This window comes from Mesoplodon densirostris, chromosome 2 (assembly GCF_025265405.1).
Source record: "Mesoplodon densirostris isolate mMesDen1 chromosome 2, mMesDen1 primary haplotype, whole genome shotgun sequence".
Classification (NCBI taxonomy): Eukaryota; Metazoa; Chordata; class Mammalia; order Artiodactyla; family Ziphiidae; genus Mesoplodon; species Mesoplodon densirostris.
Window position 1 is genome coordinate 7,524,470 of NC_082662.1, and position 14,007 is coordinate 7,538,476.

At 53.6% G+C, this 14,007-nt stretch overlaps 1 protein-coding gene across 3 annotated transcripts in view; it reads right to left on the minus strand.

The window, feature by feature from the left end:
• Positions 1–2,906: 2,906 nt before the first annotated feature.
• CTNNBIP1 (catenin beta interacting protein 1) overlaps positions 2,907–14,007 on the minus strand; it is a 53,332-nt gene continuing 42,231 nt past the window's right edge. For all 3 annotated transcript variants that reach the window (XM_060079652.1, XM_060079662.1, XM_060079673.1), the window contains one exon: positions 2,907–5,365. In XM_060079652.1, coding sequence (XP_059935635.1) covers positions 5,307–5,365 — 59 coding nt within the window. In that variant the 3' untranslated portion in view covers positions 2,907–5,306. The remainder of the gene's footprint in view (positions 5,366–14,007) is intronic.

Consider the following 14,007-nt stretch of genomic DNA (forward strand, 5'->3'; position numbering starts at 1 on the left):
GAGGCCTCAGAATGGGTGAAAGGTGAGAAGCAGCCGTCAGAATGGACAAGTTGGGACAGCAACTTCATCCTGGAGATGAGGGCTGTATCGAGGACCCAGCAATGGGTTAACCCGCCTGACAAATACCTGTTAACAACCTACTAGAGTCGCACACAACAACGGGGCTTGGAGAACAAGGGCAAACACCAGAAAAGGTACTGGGCTGCCTGGCGATGCAGGATTTACCCCCAGTCCCCACCCGCCCCCTCCTGTCAAAGCTGGAAGTAGTGGCTATACGCATGGAGTCGGGGTCAGATAACCTGGGTCCAAGTTCTGGCTGTACCATGCCAGTTTAGCAAACTATGTAACCTCCACTTCCTCATCTGTAAAATGGGGATAATAACATACTTAGCTCACACATGACTGAAGACGGTGTACATAAAGTACTACGCACCTGTACACACTAACACCCACCTAAGACACATTCACTGTGTTATTAAGACTGGGACACCAGGACTTCCCTGGCGGTGCAGTGGTTAAGCCTCCACGCTGCCAATGCAGGGGGGCGCGGGTTCGATCCCTGGTTGGGGAACTAGGATCCCACACACCGTGCGGCCAAAAGATTAAAAAAAAATCCTTTATGCAGGTGTCACCTGCATGAAAGATGTTTGCGAAAACCCACCTTCTTCCGTGGCCAAGGCCGAGGGCCCAGAGGAGGAAACTCTCAGAGGCTCTGGGGCTGTGCAGGTGCGGCAGGGCTCCCACAGGTGTGCCAACAGGGCGGCCACCCGCTGCACACTCTCCTTCCTCCCTGACTTCTCCGCCCCCGCCGCTTGGAAACCATCCGGGAGTTTCGGTTCCAAGCCAAGGCGATGCACTGGCTGCTATTCAAAAGGCATTTTACTGCCCTTGCCTTTGATGAGGACTTTCTTTAAATTAGGACTAGCAGTCATGGTGCCCCAAGCCCCTAAGTCTTGTAAACACCACTCGTTGCCCCAGAAGAGAAAGTTGCTTCATTGGATGGAGAAGTGTTTTTGGTTTTTTTTTTTTGGGGGGGGGGTGTTGGCAGGATCTCAGTTCCCCAACCAGGGATTGAACCCAGGCCACAGCAGTGAAAGCCTGAAATCCTAACCACTAGACCACCGGGTAGCTGCCAGAAGTGTTTTCTAACCATGGCCTCAGGATAGTCTAGGCCTAGCTCATCCTCCAAAACAGGAGTGGGCAGCCAGGAGCGAGCGAGCGAGCCAGAGAGACAGAGAGAGAAGGAGGGAGGGAGGGAAAGAGACTGCGCGGGCGGGGCAGGTGGGTGATGGGGGGGGTCCCCTGGGGCCCAGCGAGCTCCCCTGCTCCGGAAGCCGCCACCACTGAACCAGGTGCCCGGGAGGGATCGTGTTCCCTGTCACAAAGGGCCCTGCTCAAAGGCAGGAGCAGCTTGGAGAGCACTCACAGGTGCTATTCACTGCGGGGCCAGGGAAAAGGCTTCATTCATTCTCCACCACCCTCCCCCCAGGCCTGGGAAACACCAGCAAGTGCAGGTGCCCTGCCTCCCTCCTCAGCCCACCCTGGCCTCCCCCGAGGCTCAGCCTGGCCCCCAGCTGTCTCAGGCCTCAGCAGTCCCAAGCCTGAGGTCGGGGTCTTTGCTGGCCCCTGCCCCTGTACCTAGGAAGGTGGACCCAGAAGGTTGCCTGCTGTGTGGGCTGACGGACCCCGGGAGACCCAGGCCTGCCCCCCCGTGTTCCCCCTTCCCCTGCTGAAGTAGCCTAATTCCCATCAGACAGCTCTGGGAGACTCCTCCCTCCCAGCTCCAGTGCCAGGCTCTCTGCTGGGGGCTGGGCAGGTGGTATCAGGGCCAGCCAACCCCTCCCTCTGCACGATGGCCCAGCTTAGAGGAGCTGATTAAGTCCAAGGTTAGCTACCGACAGTGCCACTCAGAACACCGGCTGGGGGTGGGGAGATTCTATACATCATTTACCTAACATGAGTCCCTTGATATGTAGCTTTTGGCTAACACGGCTGTCTTTTTTTGTCTTTCTCTCAAGAACTGTCATTTCCTTCCTGGAAAAGGAAGTTACAGAGAAGGGCAGACCAGCTAAATATAAGGCTGAGGATAAATTACCCGAAGGTAAGAATGGGCTCTCTTGTGAGGTAGTGAGTTCCCCAGTCCTATAGGGTATTCAAGCAAAGGCCAGACAAGCCCTTTCTGAGATGTTTCAGAGGGGACTCACACATCTGGCTACTACATGGGCTGCCAGACAACCTCCAACACCTCTTCCAACCCTAAGATTTAATTTTGTCGATTGTGCCATCAGTCCCCGTGTTCTATAAACCTCATAGCACTCAGCACCCAGTGAAACTCTTTGCAAAGGAAATAGAAGAGTCCATGTAAGCAGAAAAAAATAATAAAGACCTAAAATGGGACGATGAAGGGTGGAAATGAAAAATTCTAGAAAATGCTTCCAAAGCAAAAATTCCTCAAGCAGAAATGCCTTTAGCTTCCGAACCTGAATATACAGCCGAACAGCAACGGATCTTCTGTTTCTGGGACAATGGTCGGGACGGATACTCTGTTTGGACTTTTGTTACAAGCATTCTAAGACCACTGCCATCATACAGGATGTTGGGGTGTCTAGGATAGACGGGGTGCTCAGTGCCTGCTTAAGAGCATGGAGTGGGGAGGCCACGTCTGAGGATTACTGACCTCAACCCAACTAGGACAATACTGGGAACCTCCAGGTCACAAAGGAGGCTCACCCTTCCTACAGACGTGTCAGCTGGGGTGGGTAGATCTGGGAATTCTCTCAAACCCCCAGCTCCACTCCAGGTCATAGACAATTCAACTAGCAAACATGGTGTTTTCGCCCCTCGTTGGGGAGGGTGGGCCCCAGCAGCAGAGTCCACATGATGCGGGGAAATGAGCTCACGAGCCAAACTATTAAAAATCTTTATTGTTAATTATTTTCTTCAACAGAAATATTTTTAGTTGAAATACGAAGCCACAGCAACATTTCCACTTTTCTTCTGCAGAAGATGAGACAGACCAGGGCCATCGCAGTTACAAGAGGGAGGCCCATGACCCTGACAAGGACAGACTGGGGCAGGAACACACCATCAGCCAGGACGCGGACCCTTGACGGGAGCTACAGGTACAAGGAGAGGCGCCAGCCGGCAACACTGGCAATGACAGCTGATCACAGATGTTACAACCTGGGTGGTGGGGAGAGACTGAACAAAACTCACCTTTCCCCAGGGGCTCAGCTGGAGCTGCAGGCCATTGAGCTGGGAACGAGTACAGACACACATGTGTGCGTACATGCACTGCCCCTCCTGGAGGAAGATGCTCTCAGGACCCTGCTGGGGGCCACACAGTCCTCGTCCCCTGGGGATCAACAGCCTTTTCAGACTAATGGCCAGCTAACCAGGGCGGGGGCCCGTGTGTGTAGGAGGATGGGGTGTCCAGGTCGTGTCAAGTCCTCCGCTGGGGCAAGGCTCAGAGGAAGCTCAGAGCACAGTGTGAACGGCCACGGGGCCATGGGGCTCCCGGGGGCTGGGGCCCGGGACACGCTGGCGTTCAGCTCCCTTGCTCCACGACAGTCCCAAGCCCTGAGAAGGGGGAAGTTTGGCTCTGAGCGTCTTCTCCTGGCTCTGGGTACCTGGGGTGAGAAGGAGGCCTCAGCCATCTACTACCTCCAGGATGGGGGTGGGAGGTCGCGGTGGGGGCGTGGGGAGGCTTCCCCTCCCCAGGACCGCATCTTCCTCCAACTCCCCACCCAGATTCCACTCCTGCGAGAGATGCAGGGAGCAGGACAGGCCGCCTCCAGGGGGAGGAGGGCAGGTGGGAAGACTTGGGGCTCCTGCAGCCCTTCAAAGACCACTGCTCTGCAATGTCTTTCTGAGGGCGGGGTTGAGGGCCAGCCTGGTGGGACCCGCTCATTGAAGACCCAGCCAGCGGTCCCAGTGGGCACTTCATAAATAATGACACTGTCCCTTCCAGGCTGCCGTGGAGAGAGACCCTTCTGAAGGCAGTGCGGTGAAGGGCACGGCCTCGGATGAGAGAGCTCCCAGGGCTGGTCAGGACCCACTGCGCTGGCAGCACACACCTCGGGAGGAGGCTGGGGGAGGTGGGAGGGTGCGTTTCGCGCCAAAGGCCTCCTGGCCCTTGTGAGCCAAGCTGGGGCCTTTGTGTGGGTTCTGGGCTCTCGGGCAGAGATCTCTGCTATGTTTTGGGGTCTCTGAGCTGGGAGCAGCTCCTGCCCCTTATAAGAGGAGGCCTCCCGATGAGGCCTCAGGAAGTAGAATATGGAGGGAATGGCTCAGCGCGGGCAGGCTGGAGAGGCCCGGATGACGCGTGTGAGCGATTCCATTCTCACCAAGGGATGCTGGCTGGTTGCCAACTCATGAAGTGATGTGTGTAAATCCTGGCTAATGGTCACCTCTAAGCTCTGGACTGCTCGTTCAGGACAACACAAACCTCCTTGGGGCCCTGTTTTCCAGCTGTGGGCCCTGCTTGGCGTCCTAGGGGTCCCCTTGCTAATGGAGCCTGGTGTGGTCATTAAAGCAAAAGCACTCTCTAGGTGGACCCCCGGGCTGGAGAGGGCCTGCACGCAGCAGGGGGGTGGGCAGCCCATGGCAACAGGAGTCATGGGTGAGCCAATGGGAAACCAAACACACATATCGAAAGCCAATCAAATGCAAACACAAACAAAAACACGTCAAAGCAGCAGCAGCAAGCTCTTTGTGTAATAAATATTGCAAAGCGCACTTGGTTTCTTTCTTTCTTTCTTTTTTCAAGTCAAATATAACAACCAACGTCCCAAACCCTGTTTTCAACATTCAAAAGAGAGGAGCTGTTGCCATCAGCAGAACACCTGCAGCCAATCAAAGAAAAAAAACCGTTTCCCATTAGCCAGCCAATCAAAATCCTTTTCCAGTTTAAGCAGCCAATCAGACCTCTTCACGTTCCTAAAAAGTGACCGAAATAAAGCACCAGAGCTCGGAGAGCTTCCTGAGAAGCCATACACCGAGGCGCAATTAAAAAAAAAAAAAAGAAGAGTCAGAAATAAAAATAAAAAGGTTTGCGTTGGTCGAGATTTAAAAATAAAAAGGTTTCTTCCCGCAGCCAATCATGAGTCCGTCCCTTTAAGCCAATCGTAACTGCACCACTGGTGTTTCCCTCGAGGATTCTGAGTGGCCGTGGGGCGGGGCGGGGCGGGACGGGACGGGGTGGGGGGGTCGGGATAGGGAAGGTGACCCTCTGCCACTCAGCCGGTGAGGTCCACACAGATCTCCTGGCCTTTGCCAGCCTCCAGGGTATTCCAAGGGGGTTGCAGCTACTGCCGCCGGTCCTCCGTCTCCGACCTGGAAAACGCCATCACCACATCCTCTGCACCTGCAGACCAGGGCGAAAGAATTGCTGCTGGATGGTCCTCTGGCCCTGGGCTGCAACCTGGGACAAGGCGAGGAGGCTGCGGCCCCCGATGCAGTGTCAGTCCACTGTAGCGGGGTGCTTTCCGAGAACAAAGTGCTTCTGGGGAAGCCCACCTCCCCTCTGGGCCTGGGCCTCCCCTACAGCCGGCCAGGGTAGGCCAGCAACCCTGCTGCACGGCTGTGGGCTGCAGGCTGCAGGGGTGAGGCTCAGAGGCTTGCTCAAGGCTACACGGTGAAGAGGTGAGCATGCCGAGAACACAGGCTGCTGTCCTGGAGCAGGGCTCTGCTTGTGACCCTTGCTCCAATGTCACTAAAGCTGGGGGCCCTTGGGAACCTCTCTCTTCCTTCTTAAGACTCCTGTTTTGATCCCTTTGGAGGATCTTGCTCATAATTCCTAACAGGCAGTCCTCTTTACCCAAATCCAACACCTGCTCAGGGGAGCACAGCCAGGCCCATTTCCAGCCCGTGGCTGGCCCGGCTCCCATGGACAGATAATGGCCATAATCTTTTTGTTGTTATTTTTAATGGTGGATTTGAGGATTCTGGTCCAGGCACTCATGAAATCACTTCCTTTGTCTTGTTTTCCATAAGACAGGCTCTGACATGCAGCCAGAAAAGGCAGGAAGGAGGAGGGAAAGAGCCTGAAATGCTGACCTGCCTCCCCCACCTGAAGCTGCTGGGCAGGAAGGACTGAGTGGCAGACCCTGCAAGGCAGGTGAGGTGACCTGCAGGTCCCATCCCACCTCCTGGGCCCGGACCCTGCCTGGGCCCAGCCACTTTCTCCCCTTCCCCCCACCTTTTTTTTTTGGCTGCACAGCATGTGGGATCTTAGTTCCCCGACCAGGGATCAAACCCGTGCACCCTGCAGTGGAAACGCAGAGTCTTAACCACTGGACCACCAGGGAAGTCCCGCTCTCCCCTTTTTCTAAAGGATGGTTCTTGGTGGCACCCTGAACGTGAAGTAACAGTCAGTTGCCCATGGCCTTTTAGACAAACTTCTCTTCTGTTCTGCTGGAGGAATTCTTCCCGGGGAGGGGAGGATCAGAGCAGCAGAAACAGGAAAGGCCACTGAGGGGGGCGCAGGCAGCCGGGCGTGGTGGAGCTGCTGACATGTGAAACGGAGTCAGGGAGAGGGCAGGATTCCACCACGGCCGGCCCCCACCCCGGGGCGTGGGGTCGGCCACCTCCGTCCACGCTACAGGGAGTCACCCCTTCCCACTGGCAGCCTCGTCCTGACCTCCTTCCTAACTGCCCTGCCACATGGAGGAGACATGCAGCCACGGGTGCTGTAGAAGGAGGGCCCGTCCACAAGGATGTAACATTACAGACGTGTCCTTCGGTTTGGCAGCAGAGGGCCAAGGTGCTACCCAGGGGAGTAACCCTGCCACACATGCCCCATCTGCCTTGATGGGGTTCTGCTGTTACCAGCACAACCTCTACTCCTGCAAAGGGGAACGAGCTTCCAGCAAGGACCTCAAATCGTCCGACTCTCGGGATTGGGCTCCTTTGCTTGGGAAGCCCTACCAATCCTTCCCCTGTCGTCCCGGGAACATTCTGTTCTCGCCTCAGTCCTCGGACCACGCAATATCACTGCAGGCAGAATTTTCCTAGCAACCACAGAATCCAAGGTTACATCATACCCTGCACGGCAGCTGAGCTGGTTACCTAACAGATGCCGGCTTTTCCCGAGTGCCGCCTCTCCAGCTCGCTGAGCAGGAGGGGGCTGGAGAGAGACCACGAAAGGGGACTTGTGAGCAAAAGATGCAATGAACAGGGACAGCCCACTCACTTCTTTCCTTGCCTGTCTCGTGGGCTTTCTCAAAGGGACCTTGGGCCTCTGTGCTGAGCTGCAGGCACAAAAATAGCACCGGCTGCCCCAGGAGGGAAGAGTCAGTCTGCAGAGGGAATGGCCACTGGCTCCTTGGAGGAGCCCAGACTCAGGGGCTGCCCAGTGCGTGTAGCTGGGCTACACCCTGAGAGGTGGAGAAAGAAGTCACCTCCTCAAGGTCATGCAGGGACGCCAACAACTATTTAGCAAGATACCTGAGGCAGTGCTGCAACACCAGCTGGTGGCCCCCATCCCTGGCTGGGGTGGGGAAGGCTAGGAATCTGCAGCTCCCATTTATAGAGCCTCCCACTCTGCTGCTAACTGGGTGCGGAAAGGGCCCACAGAGCTGCTGCCCATCCGTACCCTGTTCTGTTCCTAAAGGACTTGCTGTTTCCCAGGCCTCACCACCAGGGATCTGCTTTCCTCTGGGGCCCAAGAGTGGGGCAGGCTCTTCCAGAGCATTGTCTGACCTGTCCTTATCACTGGCTGGCCTGGTACTCATCACTCAACAAGGGCCTGACCTGAGCCCCACAGGCCTCCCAGCGAGGATGCTGCCCTTCCCTTTCCTCTTTTCCACGGAACTTGGGCCACTTACCTAACAGGGAGGGTGAGCTGCTTAGTTAGTTATTAAGATTCAAGCTCTTAGAGCTTGAGAGCCAGGAGGGGTCTCCAAGGTTAACCCTCATGGTCCCTCCTTCTCCTTTAAAGGCTAGGGTGTGGGGGCTCCCTCAGATGCTCTCACTGTCCTGGAAACGCAGGGCTCACAACAGGAAGATGCTACAAGGAAGCCAGCAGGCCGAGCCCACTGCCTCTGCGCCGTCAGCTAGGTTTACTATCCCGTTTTACCGACAAGGCTGGTCCACCCCACTGGTACCTCTGCTGATGCTGTCTGGACTTGGGTTCAGAGTTTGTCCTTTCTGTTTGTCCTTTCCCACCAGATGCCGTGAGCACAGGAGGAGAGAAGATGATCAGTCTCTCCTGTTCCACACTCTCTGACCCATTAAAAGATAAAGAAAGCCAAAACCGGATGAAGACATCGCAAGGAAAGAGAACTACAGACCAGTGTCTCTTATGAATATAGATATTCATAATACCTATGATGTGCAAAAATACTCACAAAATACTAGCAGACGGGATACATCAACATATAAAAAGGATTATATACTCTGATCAAGTGACATTTATCCCAGGAATGCAAGGTTGGCTTAATATCCAAAAATCAATTAATGTAATATATCCTATCAATAGAAAAAAGGACAAAAACCATATAATCATCTGAATAGACATAGAAAACACATCTGGCAAAATTCAATACCCCTTCATGATAAAAACACCCAACACACTAGGAATAAAAGGGAACTTCCTCCATCTGATAAAGGGCATTTACTAAAAACCCACAGTTATTATCATACTTAATGGTGAAAGATTGAAAGCTCTCCCCCTTCAAGATTAGGAACAAGAAAACAAGGTCCACTCTCACCATTTCTATTCAATACTGTGTTGAAGGTTCTATCCAGGGCAATTTGGCAAGAAAAAGAAATAAAAGGCATCCAAATTGGAAAGAAGTATTGATAAAACTGTATTTGTAGATGACATGGATCTTACATATAGAAAATCCTAAGGAAGCCACTAAAAGACTTTTAGAACTAATAAACAAGTTAAAGTTGCAGGATATAAGGTCAATGTACAAAAATCATTTGTATTTCTATAAACTAGAAATGAATAATCTGAAAATGACATTAAGAAAACAATTTCATTTACAGTAGCAGCAAAAATAATAAAATACTTAGGAATAAATTTAACAAATGAAGTATGAAATTTGTACTCTAAAAAGAACTAAACATCAATGTCTAAAACATCGCTGAACAAAATTCAACACAATTTCTATCAAATCCCCAGTGCCTTTCTTGCAGAAATTGACAACCTGCTCCTAAAATTCATATGGAAACGCAAAGGATCCAGAATAGCCAAAACAATCTTGAGAAAAAAGAACAAGAAAAAAGACCCACGCTTCTGAATTTCAAAACTTACTACAAAGCTACAGTAAACAAGTTTGGGTGGAATTGGCATAGATCAATGGAATAGAATTGAGAAGCTGGAAATAAACCCTCCCATTTATGGTCAATTAAGTTTTGACAAAGGTGCTGAGGGTTCAATGGGAAAGAACTGAACAAATGGTGCTGGGACAACTAGATATACTCACATGTAAAAGATGAAGTTGAACCTTTACCTTGCACCATATACAAAAATTAACTCAAAATGGAGGAATGACCTAAATATAAGAGCTTAAGTTATGAAACTCTTAGAAGAAAACACAGGAGTAAATCTTCATAGTCTTGGGTTAGGAAATGGTTTCTTAGATATGACACCCAAAGCACCATCAACAAAAGAAAAAAATAAATAAATTGGGCTTTATCAAAGTAAAAAGGCTTTTTTCTTTTTTTCCCAATTTGGCCACACCACATGTGCGATCTTAGTTCCCCGACCAGGGATCAAACCCGCACCCCCTTCATTGGAAGCATGGAGTCTTAACCACTGGACTGCCAGGGAAGCCCCCAAAGTTAAAAGCTTTTATGCTTAAAAAAACACTATCAAAAAAATTGAAAAGACAACCTACAGAATGGGAGAAAATATCTGCAAATCATACATCTGGTAAGGGACTCCTATCTAGAATATATAAATAACACAACTCAATAATAATAAAAAGTCAAACAACTCAATTTTTCAAATGGGCAAAGAACTCGAATAGACATGTCTCCAGAAAAGATACATGAATGGTCAACAAGGGCATGCAAAGACGCTCAACGTCATCAGTCATTATGGAAATGCAAATCAAAACCACACTGAGACGCCACTTCATACCTAATGGACAGCTGGAATCAGAAAGACAGACAATAACAAGCATTAGCAAGGATGTGGAGAAATTTGAACCCTCAGACTTTGCTGGTGGAATGTCAAATGGTGCAGCCCCAAGCCTGCTCCACCTGCAGCCTTCCCCATCTCAGCCGATGGCACCTCCATCCCCTGGTTGCTCAGGTCAAAAACCCTGGGGTCTTCCCGATTCCCTCTCTCACACACACACTCTACGTATAACACATCAGCAAATCCTGCTGACTGTACTTTTAAAATGTATCCTGAATACATGACCATTTCCCCTAATACCACCCTGGTCCAAGCCACCACTACCCCTCTCACTAGCCTCCTGTACCCTCTTTTCCTGGATCTCCCCTCTCTGGACCCCAAGGGTCCATTCTCCACATAGCAGTCAGAAGGAGGTTCTTAAAAGTATGAGTCAGGGGGCTTCCCTGGTGGTGCAGTGGTTGAGAGTCCGCCTGCCCATGCAGGGGACACGGGGTTCGTGCCCTGGTCCGGGAAGATCCCACATGCCGCGGAGCGGCTGGGCCCGTGAGCCATGGCCGCTGAGCCTGCGCGTCCGGAGCCTGTGCTCCGCAGTGGGAGGGGCCACAACAGTGAGAGGCCCCCGTACCGCAAAAAAAAAAAAAAAAAAAAAAGAGTCAGATCCTGCCACTCCTTCGCTCAAAACTCTCCAAAGGTGGTTTATTCTAAGATTTCTCATCATACTCAAGGGAAACTCCAAACTCTACACCGTGGCTTCAAGACCCACCACGATCTGGCCTCTCACTGTCTTTTCACCCCTTTTTATATGCCTCCTCCCACCCCTCACTCCGCTCCAGCCACATGGGCTCCTGGCTGTCCTTCGGGCACAGGAACGTGCAACCCAGGACCTTTGCACCTGCGGTTTCCTTTGCCTCAATGCTCATGCCCCCAAGTCTATCTCACGGCTCTCGCACTTCATGCCAGTCTGTGTAAAATCACCTCCCCAGGCCCTCCCTGACCACAGCGTCTAACATAGTGATACAGGATGAATCGCTATAGATGAGGAGCCTGAAGCTCAGAGAGATGAAGCGACTCGGTGAATCAGAGGCAGAGGGAGGACCCGACGCAGGCTCTGAAGACCAGGCTACACTACACGTTTTGTCGTTTTCTATTAGGAAAAGGAAGTAACAGTCCTGCTCCAGTTACCCTGAGCACTGAGGCTGCTCAGGCCTCCTGGCAGAGACTGCAGTAATCCATCTGCTCCCATCAGAATGGAACCAAGACCCAGGATTTATAAAGCAACACCAGAGCAGCCCTGGGGTACCTTGGAGAAAATTCAACATGGAATCCAGAAGGCCAACCTGGGAGGAGCCCAGACACCCACCCCCTGCCCCCACCTACTGTTCTGCCAGGTGCCCCCCTAGTCCCATGGCTCCCCTGCCACGGGGAGCAGGGCCAAGGCGCTGGCGAGGGCACAGCTCTCTGAACCAGGGCAGGGCACCGAGGGGGCCATCCCACCCCACGGCCCGGGCCAGCTCTGCCCCTTTAATGGAGTCCAGTCAAGTGACTGGGGAGAGAAAAATGACAAATATTCAGGAGCTTAGAAAAGGGAGGCTGACCCCTAGCTGGGGGCGGGAGACAGACAATGGGGTCACTGGTCTGTCTGCAAGCTCAGGATGAATTCACACCAGCAGAATCACAAGCCCAGCCCAGGCTCCACACACCAGCACCACCCTCAGCCCACGTCCCGCTCACCGAAGGGAACCAGCATGCTGCCATCGGGAAGCCAGCTCACTACAGGGTGCTGGGGCACAGGGGGCAGGGAGCAGTGTGGTTTGGAGAAAGGCCCAGGAATGAGAAAGAACAGGAAAGAGGAACAGGGAGATGGCTGCAGCCCTAAGGTGATGGACGGAGTAAGGGGACGCCCAGCCTCTATTTCTCAGACCTGGCCGGGGACATCCTAGGTGGAGCCCTTTGCCCTTTTCCAGGAAAGGCACAGACCCTGGAGCTCACATGGAGCTGGGCCCGGTTCCAGGGCGGACGAGGACCACTCCAGACACCACCACCACGCCCTCTCCAGGAGGGACCCTGCGGAGAGAGAGACCAGGCAGCGGAAGGAAGGGATGAGGCCTCCTCGGGCAGCAGGGATGTGCTAACCGTGCTGGTCCAGCCTACAGCCCAGCAAAGCGCCTGGCTGCGGGGGGACAGGCTGCAGAGAGCTCTTCCAGTTCCTGCAAAGTCCAGCCGGGAGGAGGATGCTCACAGGTGGCTGGAGAGAGGCAACAGCCCTGAGAGTAGACCCTCCCCAAGAAACCAGCACAAGGTACAAAAGCCTGGGCCAGCTTCCAAAGCCTGCCAGCCCCAGCGCCCCACAGTTCAGGACACAGCCCAGTACAGATGTCACCAGAGAAAAGGGGGGGACTCCCAGCACCAGCATCAGCCACAGGTGGGGACACCCACATCACCCGATTCAGGGTCATGGGCTCCTCCAAGGGCGGCAGCCCCCCAGCCTCTCTGAAAGCCTCACGCCCACCCCTGGCCGGAGCTGAGCAGGACTACTCCATTCTGGACTTGGGGATCTCATGACCTCCTGACCTCCTAATGGGCCTAACACCTTCCAGTGAGGGCAAATGACTGGGGCCTGGAAAACTCCGAAATATGACCCCGACACCCCAGAGTCTCCCAATTCCTGCTGGAGGTTATCTCTGGAAGTTAACTCCGGCAAAGTTACCTTTGCATAGGGAGTTAACTTTGGCAAAAGTTCTTCACAACTGTCCAGGGAACCCGACCTGCCAAGCCCGGGTTATCCACCATGCACACGGCTGACCGGCTGAAGAGGAAACACGGCCACACGCACCAAAGCGTCCAGGGTGATTCCCATTCCCGACATCTGCCCTTTGACCACATGATTTTAGGCTTTGGTACTTCCTCTTTGCCCCCTGAGCTCACTATCTTGCTGTGCATACCAACCAGCATCTGCTACTCGGCTACCCACCTACCCGAAAACTGCACGGCTCAGCTACTGGCTCTGGAGAGATGAGCCAGGCAGCGAGGCTCCCGGAAAAACAGGTCCCAGACAGTCCTGCAAGGGCAAAAGTCTCCCCGGGGGTGAGACTCGGGCACCAACCTGGCCTAGGTCTCCCCCCAGACCAGCCCAAACCTGCTTGGCGGCATGTGCTGCTTTTAGCAGCCGTGGCCTAGGAGCCCAGGGGTGCTATACAGCTCAGCTCTGCCGCCCAAAGTTCCCAGAGGATGGCATTTACCCAGAGACAGACACTGGTCGCCATGGGGACAGCACCCCGGATCCACCAAGGTCGCAGCAGCCAAGGCAGGCTCCAGGCTTGGTGGCACCTACTGGGCCCAGGTGTGAGGCGGCTCCTGGCAGAGGTCCTGGGCCTCCTGACAGACCAACGAGGGCCTCCCCAGGCTTGGGCTCCCTTGGTGGATCACGGTACCTGGGTCTGGGTCTGACCCCTGCCTACCCGTGCGACACTGGGCAAGTCCCTGCACATCCACCTCCATTTCCTCACCTGCAAAGCACACGTATCCTGCCCATCTGACTGACCTGGATAATGTCCACAGCATAAAGCATCACAAAGAGCATCTTGTGGGGTCACCCCTCAGGGTTCTAGTACACCTGCTCTGATCTAGTCCCACGTGCCTCAAACCCACCTCACCCCCCCATACCCCACTGAGCCCAGCACACACATCCTACCTCTGGGGCTTTCTAGGGGGGTTCCCTTCCCTCAGGGTCAGTCATCCTGTGATCTGCACCCAAAATTCTTTACGTGTCTGCCCTGCTGGGCTGGCAGCTCGAGGCTGGGGACCGTCGCCTGGCATCCAGATCAATGGGCTACTGTGAGCGGGACTGTGCCATCGCTGGCCCAACTGGCCCTTGATGCTTTTCTCCGGGACAGAGGTCTGCCTCTTCTGGGTGT